This window comes from Botryllus schlosseri, chromosome 3, assembly GCF_051294905.1.
Source record: "Botryllus schlosseri isolate E-star chromosome 3, Bs_hap1, whole genome shotgun sequence".
NCBI classification, from domain to species: domain Eukaryota; kingdom Metazoa; phylum Chordata; class Ascidiacea; order Stolidobranchia; family Styelidae; genus Botryllus; species Botryllus schlosseri.
This window is the reverse complement of record NC_137238.1, coordinates 11367492-11381031: the sequence shown is the minus strand read 5'-3', so window position 1 is coordinate 11381031 and position 13540 is coordinate 11367492. Positions and strand designations below refer to the sequence as shown.

The following is a 13540-nucleotide window of genomic DNA, read 5'->3' as shown; positions in this document are numbered from 1 at the left end:
GATGATCATGACTTTGGAAATGTGCTACGTCTAGTTACCGTAGTAGCTGTGTACTATATGTTTCGTATGCTACGATAACCCCAATCAAGGTTTCAGGACTTCAACGGTGAAAATTAGTATCGAAACTATAATTCTAGTTGGTACGTTAACTTTCAGCGACGAGAAAGCGTATAATTTCAGTACTCATAAAATTGTCTTCTACTACTCGACTCGAATCATTCAAATTATTACTCGATTCTGTGCCTAGCCCTATTTATAAGAAAGGTGGATACCATCAAAATGTCTTTAACGCTTCCAACTTTAATTTTAGAACAGATATGATATTGGCGTTTCACGGAACCCGAAAAACTATTTCCCTGATCCCAGTATAAGGATCCAGGTTTAGAAACCGCTGGTCCAGACCAAATGTATCTCTCCTGTCATATTCAGATGACTTAATCATGCATCATATTCCCATATTGGTGACAAAAACAAAAGAAAAAGAGTTGTATTACCAGAAACCCATTAATCTCATAGAAATCTTTAACGCATGGGAGCATTGGTTCTTAAACAGCTGCTTACAAGTACCACATACGGGTACGTAGTGTACGAATATCTTCCTCTATCAATTATTCGAAGAGATTCGTGGATTTACAGAACTTCAGTATACAATTGAATAGTATATTCATATTGAAATCAACCCGAATATTTTCGGCGGATGCTCGTCAGGGGTAATCCCCAGCAACTACTAGAGAATTAAAAAAATCATCGATTGCACTGGTCAACAAAATGAAAATTTTGTTTTTAGGCAGAACATCTGAGAGCCGTTTCTGGGATTTTTGAGGTTGCTGATAACGAATATCACATTCGTTTTGTCAGATTGACTCTCTGTCAGAAGATATTTATACCCCTAAAAAGCCCAAAATTACTGTATTTACCCTTAAATATTCCACTTGGTGGGAAGAAATTCGTAGTTTTTTTCTAAAATTATAATGCGCATAAATGGCTAATTGACTATGAAGAACCCTCATGTCATTCTCAGTCATTCTATCAATATTAACATGGCATAATGCGAAATATTTGTTTGTCAAAAAAGCAGTTTGTCAAGCCTAAAAATTGTACTTTTCCAAAACGGAAATTCATCTTCTCCTGTATCAATTGGTCATTCTACCAAGATTAAAGAGGAGGATAAAACTATAAAATTTGTCCTTGAAAGGCTTCATTACAATACTTATATGTGTCTCATTTCTTTTGACTGTTAAATGGATAATTTTCCACTGAGTCAACGAAGCGGGTATACCTAGTAACCCTATCAAACGAGAAGCTTAAATCTGGTATCTGGTATATTCGAATACCGATGAAAGATTCCAATTTCACATTAGGAAGAGTTCACAGCATGTAATTTCTCCTGAGATGTAGTAAATAAAACTTTTTAGCTGATCACAAAGCACCCAACTACAAACAGTTGGTCCGAAAATTCGTATCTGCATATCGAAAACTTGGAACAAACATGAGCATAAAAGTTCGCTTCCTGTTCAGTCATCTTGATGTATTTCCCGATCATCATGTTGATAAGCAAGGAGAGAGGTTCTAACAAGACATCAGAACAACAATAGAAAGATACCAGTGCAGATGAGATGAACCATTGATCATATTATGTCAGACCGTTGCCGGAACCTTTCGAGAAACTGCACTAAATAGCTTACAGGCGAAAATCGTACAAAAAAAAATTTCGATTTAAAATATATCAATAATATTGTATTCCAACTGATTATTTCAAATTTACAATAGGTGGTTGACATAAAACTGATTGAAATAATGCCACGTTATTTGAGTATCTAGGTAAATACTTCTATACACGACTGGAGTTTATTTATGTACATGATATCTGTGAAAATCTGTAACTATGATAAATCTAATACCCCAAAATATAGTGCTGTTGCTGCATTTTGATTTAATAGTCTTCTGTGTGTAAAAATAACAAGTAGATTGAATTTCTAAACTTTATAGTACCACTAAGCCGATTTTATATCTAGTCATTACCGCGAAATGGGAGATTTTGGTCAAAACAGCCCCATGGGTTATCTCCACAACAAGAGCCAATTTGAAAAAACTAAGGTCATATTAAGAATCAGTGCCCTTCAGAACCCCCAAAACCACTCTTACTTTGTCTGCCTAAAAATATGTGTTGACCAGTGTTGTTCATTTACGATATTCTTTTGAATTCTCAACCAGTTGCTAACGATTACCCCTGACGAGTGTCAGCCGAAAATATTCGGATTAATTTCATTATGAATATACTATTAAATTATATCAATTACCTATTATATGCACCACTATATCTTGAAGCCACACTGTCACATTTCACATTTGTGTACGGTAAATATTGTATCTTGAATTCAATTATATCATCGTACAAGAAGAGCCTTATATATATCACAAGTTATATTCAGTAACAATAATACCTCCAGCACACATTGATATTCCGTCACAAAAGAATTTTTCTTTCAGTTGGCAAGGACCCACTCCATTTTTCACAGGATACCTTCCATAACATGTTCGATACCCTGAATTTGCTGCTGATAAAGATGCGTCTTCGTCGCTCCCGTCACTAAAAATATTAACTTAGATAAGATGATGAATGTCCGCCCGTCTGTCTGTCTGTCTGTTTTAACATGGATCTAATATACGGACGACGTGGAACTTTTTGAACCGAGCTCATCCAATCGAGAAAATATCGATAAGCATTGATCTACACGATTTTTGCGCCAGGACTTCTTTGGGTCAAATATATCTAATTTGAGGGCGCTGAATACGAATCTTCCTTTATTTTTGCTTTTATCGCATGATAAGTACAGGCGGGGATTAATAATGATAAATCCAGATATCCAGGTCATTTACCAGACTGAACAATTCTCTTCTACATAATATATCAACCATACACTTTTTATTGATTGCAATGTTTTACGTGTTACGACAGAGCAGTGTGCTGTCACAAAATACATTGACCGATCAAGTCTCCAGGACGGATGTATAAAGATAGATAACGTATGGAACTATATTAGGTACGGGGCTACTAATCGCAATCTTTAAACGAAGAGTGGTATATGTAGATGATAACTGCTACCGACTGTAAATAGTTACATCCACATATACATATATGAGTCGAAAAGAGGTCCATATCGAACGAAGATAGAGAATCACTGGATTCAACTTCACCGAAAACTCAGGTATTCTGTTCTACAACAACCCAGTTTACATCATTATAGATGATCTCAACAACAATATTTGATCTGTTGCTGTTGCACGCTGACCGTAATGTCACTAACGAAAGCCGAAATTTGAATAATTTATGAACATGAGATAAAATTACCGAAAAAATCTGACGTAATAGAGATATTCTGACGACACAGTCGGATTAAGCAACCTATAATTAGCCTAGTTTAATCATCAACAATTTTGGGAAATATTTGTTTTTTAAATTTGTAGACCAGTGTAATTTTACGGGATTCAAGTTCCCCGAACACTCACTCATTCTGTACTACAACATCCAAGGTTTCATGATAGATGATTTCAATAGCCATATTTGATCTGTTGATGTCGTATGCTTACCATGATGTTACTAACGAAAGCCAAAATTTTATTAATTTGTGAAAATGTGAAGAATTCATACTGAAAAAATCTGACGTGCTGGAGAAATTCAGAACACAGAACCGGATTCAGCAACTTTAAACTAACCTAAATCAATCAATAAAACTTTTGACGGATTTTTTTTTCGGAATTTGTTGACCAGTGTAATCCAGCGTGCTTAACAGTGACCACACTTTAAATCGAAATCGTCGATTGAGACGCCACATTGCGCATTGAGATACACAATATTGGATATACACATATAATTGGCCGAAATAATTCTTCTCAGTGACCCCAGAATGCGTGCATGTGCTTTGCACACATCATCAGAAAAGGTAATCCAATGTGTATGTCAGCTCATATGATATCATCTGCCGCCGGTTGCATTCAGTATCGAAGTGTCTACCGTCTCAGTTGAGTGGCCCTGACTCATGCATTCAGCCAGTGTGCGCGAGAGATCGGAAGTGGGAGAGGGATTTTGCGGTGGACGATGGACGTAAACTATTTATGACATTACTGGTGACGTCACATGTCATCCAAAGGCAGGTTAAATAAGCGCCAATGTTGATAGCCACAGAAATTTATCTCGCCGAATGAGACGGCATGCGCATGGGGATACTAGGTTGTCGCTTTCGTCCTTCTCTGTAAAGAGGATGGGGATGGCAAATTGCAAAGTATCCGCGAGTTATCTCTGCTTATTGAGCACGCATTCAAATCTGAAACGTCGCGCAAGATTATCAGTATACAATTTGCAACGCAGTGCTTTTCAACCGGGTGTTTCGTACACCCCAGGGCAGGGGCGGGCAACATACGGCCCGCGGGCCGGATCCGGCCCGCGAAGGGATTTTGTCCGGCCCGCCGAGAGTTTTTACTCTGAAAGTGAAATTTCAGTGTGAATGTAATGACAAATTTTATGCGTCACAGAATGAATCCAAGTTTGCGAAACTGAATGAGAAAGATGGACACGAAACTACTTGCGCGGTTCGGGTCTACTTACATTTTCTACCATGAACCAGTGTTGAGATGACTCGAGTCACCTTTTTCGTATGACTTGACTTGACTTGACTCGGGTCACCTTGGAAAAATTAATTGACTTGACACGACGCTTCAGAAATGTAGATTGATTCGTGACTCGAAGCAAAATTTACGAGTCAATTTAAGTCATCAAGTAGGACTAATTGATGTTGACTAAATCGCTGTATCTTGTATAAGTTCGCCAAACCACCATTGTTATATCACATATAAATTGATCGCGAACGCGGTGACTGGACCTTATACAACAGCTTACGTTTAGTTGTCGTAAACTTGCTCACCTCAACCAGCCCTCTTGTATATAATTTGAATCAAACGAATATCGCTCATACGTTTATAATTGTATATCGTTGATAAGTATGTGGGTAGCGTATTGAACTATATCATTTCAAAACTTTCTGAGGTTTCGGATGTTATCCTGTATTTTGGCTGATATTTAAAGACTGAGGCTACACCGCTATGCTTGCGTAGTTGAGCAGTTCTGCGTATGCGTGAGCGATACAGCGCCTTTTGAGAGTAAAATCAACTCTTCATTCCAATACTCCTTGCCACTTAATCCGCGTAAGCGATGTCTTACACAAAGCCTAGAAGTGGGTCGTGCTATAAGTCGGCAGTTGAGGAATAAATATGAAGAATATTGGTCTGGTGTAAATGACCGCAGTAGTCGACAAGCACCACGAATATTTCAAAACAAACAAAGAAACTGTTTATTCGTTCGTCGATTCCGAATAAATATGGGTACTTCAACTGTATTTAAGACAGTTAGCAAAATGTAATGACTTTGAATCATGTCGAGTACTTTAAAATTTCAACCTGACTTGACTCGTGACTTGACTTGACTTGACCAGAGTCGCCTCCAAAAATCGAGTGACTTGACTTGACCCGAGTCACCTTTGAAAATCAAGTGACCTGACTTGACTTGACTCGAGTGAAATTGTGCAATGACTCGAGATGAGTTGTGACTCGAAGGTAGTGACTTGATCCCAACACGGCCACGAACATTAACGAAGAAGGCCGCGTTCCAATATAACTGATGTTTGCGTGCAGTTTTTAGTAAGGGTTTTCGCATACGACATGCAACCCGAGTTCAAAAAACTAGTTGACAATATTGAACGACCGCAGATCTCTGATTGACTTCAACAGCTGCTGTAAATAAATTCATTAAATCCTGTTTTTAGACTCAATGCTTTAAAGTTGAAGGTTACACTAAATACAATGGATTCCTTGTATAGGTGTATAAATACGCGATTGAGGTATAATAAATAATGTATATATTCTGTAATCCGGCCCGCCAAATGCTTCATTTTCCCATATCCGGCCCGCCGACCGGAGAAGTTGCCCGTCCCTGCCCAGGGTGTACCATAATGTTTAAGGGGTGTACCACTCGGATAGGCTGTACACTGTACAGGGGTGTACCAGATCCGCATTATAATGAACCGATGAGATTATGACTATAGCTATCACACTAAATGCGCCAGTTTATGCTTCAGAACAGTATTACTGAATGTGTAATATCGTACAATGTGATGTCATAAGCAAATGTTTCTGATCATTTAACCTTTGGTAATGGACTTATCATATCATTTTGGAGTTGAACAGGGCGGAGTTGGCCTGTGTTCAGCTTGCGTTATCCGTCTACTGAATCTGGAGGAAACCACCGCTATAGCTCAGACATTTTGAATTGGTTCTTCCTGCGGCAAGCTTATAAATAGCGCAGAATACATGATTGCCCAGCCAGGGGATCGAGTTTGCGAACCACTGCGTTAGATGGTGGTCCAGTAACCTCGAGCCCTGATTCGTAGTTAGCAATACCTATACGTTGCAGCCTTGCTCAAATGTTCATCCTTATTTCGGTTAGGCCAGGGGTGCTCAACCGGCAGACGTACGGCCACCTTCGGTCCGCTTTCTGGCGTAATCGGAAGGAAACGGTCAGACAGATCATCGAGGATGATTTGGCAGTAAACGGTGCGAAATTCCTGCCGACGTAATCGAGCGGAAATTTCGTGCTGACGCTGCCGCTGATGTTACTGATAATAATGCTGCTCTTCCTCGCTGGATGACTCAAGCACAGTTACCAGGGCAACCTGGTTTCTGCTGTTGACGACGAGTCGATTACTCCTTTAGAGGTAGCAGGAGTGCGGGCAACCTTAAACACAAGTAGTTCGCCGGGCTCCGATGGTCTCACCTATGGATTTTGGAAACGCTTAGACCCCAAGGGAGAAATCCTCTCTGAGCTTTTCGAAATCTGTAGGCGTTGCCGACGAATTCCACTTGTGTGGCGCTCGTCGCGGGTAATCCTGATTCCAAAGGACCGCGACGGTGTCATGCAAGACGTCGGCAACTGGAGACCCATTGCGCTATCCTATCTACGCATCAGTAATCGCTCGCCGTCTTCAGAGCTGGGCATCCGATGGAGAGGTAATCTCCATGGAACAAAAGGGGTTTGTTCCGCGAGAGGGGGTCTTCGAGCACGTGTTCATGCTTGAGTCCTTGCTTGCTGATGCCAAGTCGTCAAGGCAGGATATTTATCTTGCCTGGCTTGACATCCGCAATGCATTTGGTACCGTTCGGCATGGATCCGTGATCGAGGTCCTGAAGCACTTTAACGCCCCGGAGTATCTGGTGGAGGTGATGACCGATATTTACGCGTCTAACGTGTTTTCAGTCGCGACCAGCTCTGGTCCGACTGACCCCATTCCAGCGGGGAAGGGTGTCCGTCAAGGATGCCCTTTATCGGCCATCACCTTCAACCTGGTCATGGAGGTTCTCCTGCGTGGCGTTGCTGGGCTTCAAAGCAGCGGTTATCGGTTTTCTTCGGCGGATGGCGTCACTGTCAGAGTTCAGGGTTACGCAGATGACACCTGTCTGTGTGCTTCGTCTCGCGTCCAGCTTCAAGCGCAATTAGACCTGTGCGAGGAATTTTCTCGGTGGTCTGGTATGAAGTTCAAGCCCGCCAAGTGTCGTGTTCTTGCCTTGGGGTTCAAGGGAAGCCGATCGATCGTGGACTCGGCCCCGTTCCGCCTTGATGGTGGCGAGGTCCGGGTCCTCGATCGTGACTCTTTCTGGCGATGCCTGGACAAGAACATGGGTTACCAGGCAACCGAGAAAGGTGGGAAGGCCCTTAAAACTTTCGAGGCCTTGTGACCGACTTTTTCTGTCACATCTCACCTCATTTCAGAAGCTGCTCACACTGAAGAGATTCGTTATTCAAAGAATCCTCTTTCTGTTGAGAATCCGCAAGTTTTTCCGCAGCGATTTGCGTAGCCTGGATGCGCGTATCCGCACGTTGGTGAAGGCGGAATTCCGCCTCTCTAACAGAGCGTGTCAGCCCTTCTTCCATGCTGGGCTGACGACTGGCGGTCTGGGAATCCCCAACCTCTGCGGCGAAGCAGATTGTTGAGGCTCTCCCAGGCCGTCAAGATGGTCAATTCCACTGACCCCTCTGTGCGGGTGGTTGCGCGTGGAAGGTTGGCGCTGGTCGTCCGGAGGACTTGCCGAGTCCCAGAGGCGTCGGAGACCCTGACAGTCGAGTTTTTAAACTGTGTGAGTCTAACAGGGCACGATTCCAGGGCGCACGGACACGCCTACGGGCTTTGGACCGAGGTCCGACCCGTTGCTAGGCGTCTCGGTGCTCGCTGGTTCGTGACCGAAGACGGGCTCTATCAGTTGACTCTAGGCGCCAACTGCTGTCAGGATTTGGGTCGTCTTACCAAATTACTTCACCTGAAGGTGAACCAACGTTGGAAGATACGGTGGATGGAGCTTCCCGACCAGGGCAAAACTGTGGAGTACCACAGCCGGTACGGGAGCTCCAATCGCTTCCTCCGATCTTCCAACGTCCTGACGGCAGTCGAGCGTAGCTGGATGCTTAAAGCTCGACTGAATCTCCTGCCGCTCCGGTCGATCCGGGGTCAGTTTAGAAATCGTGTGGAGCCAAGTGTGGTCTGCTGCAAGTGCGGACAGCATACTGAGACCCTGCCCCACGTACTGAACCATTGCCTACCAGTGATGGATAGCATCACGAACAGGCATAATTCGGTGCTTGGGGTGCTCCTGGATTGTATACCAAGCTCTTCTTCTTTTTCTAGATACGATGTGGACCGCGTTTGCGAGGAGCACGCCACATTGGCCAACAGGCGACTGAGAACCGACCTCATCTTAGCGGATCGTTGCCGGGTCTTGGTCATCGATGTGGTGTGCCCCTTCGATAATGGAGTAGCCAGCATGGACGCTGCCGTTGCGCTGAAACACGCAAAGTACAAGGACCTCTGTGAGTCTCTCCGTCTTGCCACGGCCAAGGTGGTGGAGATGCATACGTTCGCGGTCGGGTCCCTGGGGAGTTACCACCCCGGGAACCTGACCACCTTACTTGCGATGGCTGTTTCAGTCTTCGAGTCCAGACTTGTCTCCGAGTGAGCCGTGGTCGCTTCTCAGCGCGGCTCTCATCGTGTCTGGAAGGCTTGGTGTAGCGTACGGGACCACGAGATGACTTGACCCCACTTGACGTGTTCTTTATTTGTTGTGTGTTTTTTGTTCCGGTTATTTAGCTTAATCCGCTAGCCATCACTGGGTTCGACTGCAGGCAACTGGACACCGGATTGTTTCACGGAACTCCTGCCCAAATTAACATAAATGGACCCCTGCGTAGTTTTAGTTTTTGATTTTAGTTTTCAGAGCGGTTCTAAATGCTAAGGGGAGGAGTTCCCCCACCTCTTGACCAAAAAAGTTTATTTTGATTTTCACCACCACAATAGTTATAATAATGCCTGCAGTCGGACCTCGCCAGTTCGCCCCTTTATTTTTTGTGTTGTATGTCGGCCTCCACCACATATATTGTGCGTTTTGGTGGAGGCCTTTGTTTGTTGGTGTCCCCTGTCCCCGGGCGAACTGGCCATGTCTTCTCTGGCCCATGTTATTTACTATCGCATTTTCTGTATGTGATTTTTCGCATTTATTTTTCGTTAATAAAAAACTTTTTCCCCACCACCGCAAATGGTGGGTTTTGTTCTGTGTATATGTTATGCATATATCGCAAGGTGACCGAAGTCGCGAATGTACTTATGTCATTGTGCATTTTCATTTTCATTGAATTATGCCGAAATAAAATATTATACCAAAAATATGGTCAAGGGTGAACGAGTTTTGAGAAAATGTAAAATGGGTGTACCACGACGAAAAAGGTTGAAGACCACTGACGTGTTTTGCCGGATTCGCTATAGCGTATCACGTGAGCGCTGTCATGCCTCATGAACAGGCCGTGTTATTTTTGGCATTTCAGGAGCCAGATGCCAAAACTGCCAAAAATAAAAATTTGAAAGTGCCAAAAATAACCCAATTTTTGGCATATGCCAAAAATAACACGGCCTGTCAATAGTGTATTTTGTTCATGGTGTTGTGTTAACAGGACCGCATTACAAGCGAGAAGAGCGTGTATGAAGGGCACGTTTCTTACTCTGGGTCCAGCCCATCCATTAGGGGTGAAAGCATGGTGTCCTAAATGGTGTGGGCACAGCGAGATTGAACGGCTGACTGCTTTTGGTTTGCGCCATACTTTCCGTTTGTCCAAAGGCAATTTTACGGCCATTTTTGACCGGCTTGCCAAGCGCTAAATTTGATAAAACGGGTATCAATGACAAGCTGCCGCTGTACTGAATACTAAAATATATATTGGATTCTGCTCATGGATCTTGAACCCCCAAATTCTACCACGATTTTTGCATTGTGATCGAGTTGAACATTGTCACGCAACAAACAGTCTCGCTATTTCTTAGCTGCAGTCTCGTTTTGCCGGATAGTCTTGTTGCGTTAATGTTCTTAAACAAGCTAACCTTCCCAGGACTCTTCCATGCGAGTTGGTAATATTAAAGCCATCTGACGTGACAAAAGTTCTCCTAAAATATATCGGTAGACTGATGGAGATGGGATGGTCGGGCTACAAAACAGAATGTTGAGGGACAACAAAGGAACTCCTAGAAAAGTATCGGGAAGAAAATTATTTCCGCGATGAGATCGATGGCACTAGCACAGTGATTTCTTTTCATGATGCTTTGAAGCCGGTTCGGCCCTCCGAAAATTTTGAAGCTCTGTGACCAAGATTTTTCTATGTTCCCGAGGGCCTACAGCTACAACTCCGCTACCAGATTGTATACCTCCAAAAGTTACATCGAATGAGCGTATCGGCTTATTCCTCGCTATTGTAGTATAGGAGATATTGGCAACTATAGACACTTTTGAGGGTATGAAAATTTATGAAAAGTTCAATTCGACCAAGATTTTTCTATGTTCCCGAGGGCCTACAGATTTTGTGGAGGTCTCGCAACATTCTTTCCCTCAACGGCTACTGTTGAAGCCGATATTTCCCAGATTCTCTAGGCGAAAAATGAATTCGGGAGAAACTTTGTTGACCCTAGTTTGGAAGCACTTTTACAGCGCAAACAATTTAAGTCTATCAACAGCTGTAACAATCAGGTGTTGAGCGTGTTTGTTAAATCTTCTCATTCTTTTTGCTTATTGGCACCGATTCCGAGTGGATATTGCACATTTTGTGGTTTCGTTTGATATTATTTACCTATGTAATCGCTAGGTTTTTTCTTCTTCTTAGTGTTTGTTGGTACTGATTATAACTGGATGCTGTAAATTTTTTGGTCTCTTCTGATAAACTGACCCAAATAAAACGTTTTTATGACAAATTCGAGTCTCAAAATATCTATTTAAAGGTCGATGCCAAAACTGCCAAAAATAAAAATTGAAAAATGCCAAAAATAAGCTATTTTTGGCAGTTTTGGCATATGCCAAAAATAACACGGCCTGCTCATGAACGATCATGGTGCTGCCAGCGCAGTAATCATTCATTTCTGCATCTGACTTTACCTAGTGAGGATCGCTACTTTATGGTGTGGGCGCTAGTCGGGATATTGTTTATAAAAGCCTACCATACGTTCATTGGTCTGGTTCATCACATTTTTATTGTCCCGACTGAGCGTATAGAGGTAAGAAACGGATGGCGTCTGCCGAAGAGAGATTGTATCATGTTCCTACTCTCAAAGTTTTGCCGAGTGCTCCGGGAGCTGAACTGGTATTCAAGCATTGGAAAGATATGCTTGTTAGTTTTATCAAAGCCGCGGACGATCGCCGTCGTTAGTCTTCTGCGTCAACTTCGTCTACGCCCGGCTCTGAGCAAGGTCCGCCTCCACAGTTGGACAAGCGAGGAATAATGAATGGTTGCCTATCCCCCGAAGTTTACTCGTATGTGTGCGACGCTGAAAATTTTGAAAAAGCGATCGAACTCCTAGAGGGACTGTATTTGGTGAAGAGAAATATCATATATGCTCGACATACGCTCTCCACGAGCACTCAGCAGCCAAGAGAAAACGTCATGGAGTTTTCGCAAAGACTGTTGTCACTTGCGAAGAATTGCAGGTTCGAGGCCGTGTCAGCTGAGGATCACCGTAAGCAATCTATCAGATATGCGTTAATTGCTGGCTTGTCAACCAATGCGATACGATTGCGTTTGCTGGAATTTGATCAGCTGACTTTTGATAAAGCTGCCCAGGTTGCAGATTCCCTGGAGAGAGCGCAGAAGTGTTCGGCGATATACATGAATCCTCAGGCGGCAGCTTCCATCGAAGCCGATGAAGGCCAGAAGGTTAGTCAGGCCACACCCTCCAAGTCGCAGTCACGATACAAAGAGGACTCTGATGGACATTCTTTAGCCGTCTCGCGGAGAAGTGGGAACCGCAACCCCGTGTCGAAGGCAAAGAAATGTTCTAGTTGTGGAAACCGACACGGGCGGGTCTGGAAATGTCCAGCAAGGAATGCTGTCTGTTTTAACTGTGGCGTAAAAGGGCACTTTGACAAGATGTGCTTGAATTCTGTTCAATCCGACGAAGAGTCCGATGAGTTAGCAGCCATGATTGCTTCAATTCCTGTCTCACTTTCTAAAGCGGCAGTGATCATTACTATTAAGCGAAAGAAGTTTGATGGATTGTTGGATAGCGGAGCATCAGACAATTATTTGAGTCTTGAGATAGCTCGGGAGCTGAAACTCAAATGGTTTGGTAAAAAGAAGAGCATCAAGTTAGCAGATAAAGGAAAGCGATCAACTGTTCATGGAATGCTATATCTGTCGTTTGAGCTGAACGGGCGGAAGTATACCGATGTGGTGTTTGGTGTTATCTAGTACTTATGCGCTGATGTGGTCTTGGGCCAATCATTTTTGAAAAAGCACCGTAAAGTTATATTTGAATTAGGGGGACTCTTGAATCCCCTTGTTATTCCTGGACTAGTCGAGGAACACACTTGCAACATGACTGCAGCAAAAGTGGGCACCCCGCCCAGAATATTTCAATTTCTTGATGGGTCGTGTAAACCTATCGTAACTCCATCTAGAATCTAGATCGTATAGTGCTCTGGATCGGGAGTTCATCAAGAAGGAGATATCTCGATTGAAAATGAAAGGATAATCGAAGATTCCAACTCCCCGTGGAGAGCACAGGTGCTAGTCACTGGTGGACGACGTCAAAAGCAACGCCTTGTCATTGATTATTCTCAACGATTAATCAATTTACCTTTCTAGATGCGTACCCATTGCCGAAGATTGGAGATGTCGTGAACGAGGTCGCTAAAGGCAAAGTGTTCAGCTCTATCGACTTGAAGTCGGCGTACCATCAGGTTCCGTTGGAACGAGCTGACATGCCATTCACTGCATTCGAGGCCTGCGGGTCACTTTATCAGTTTCGTAGGTTGCCCTTTGGCGTCACTAACGGGGTTAGTGCTTTTCAGAGATTTATCGATTCGTTCATCGAAAAGAATGCGCTTGAAGGAGCAGTCGCATATTTGGACGACCTTACCATCTACGGCAAGGATCAGAAGGAACATGACGAACGTTTGAAGTCCTTCT

At 43.4% G+C, this 13540-nt stretch overlaps 2 protein-coding genes across 2 annotated transcripts in view; both read right to left on the bottom strand.

The window, feature by feature from the left end:
- The window catches only part of LOC145434831 (lutropin-choriogonadotropic hormone receptor-like), a 509016-nt gene that overhangs the window by 265449 nt on the left and 230027 nt on the right, over positions 1-13540 (bottom strand). The window lies entirely within an intron of this gene.
- The window catches only part of LOC145435384 (CD320 antigen-like), a 95381-nt gene that overhangs the window by 30194 nt on the left and 51647 nt on the right, over positions 1-13540 (bottom strand). The window contains exon 3 of the mRNA XM_080312657.1: positions 2445-2590. Within this exon, the coding sequence (XP_080168783.1) occupies positions 2445-2590 (146 nt within the window). The remainder of the gene's footprint in view (positions 1-2444; positions 2591-13540) is intronic.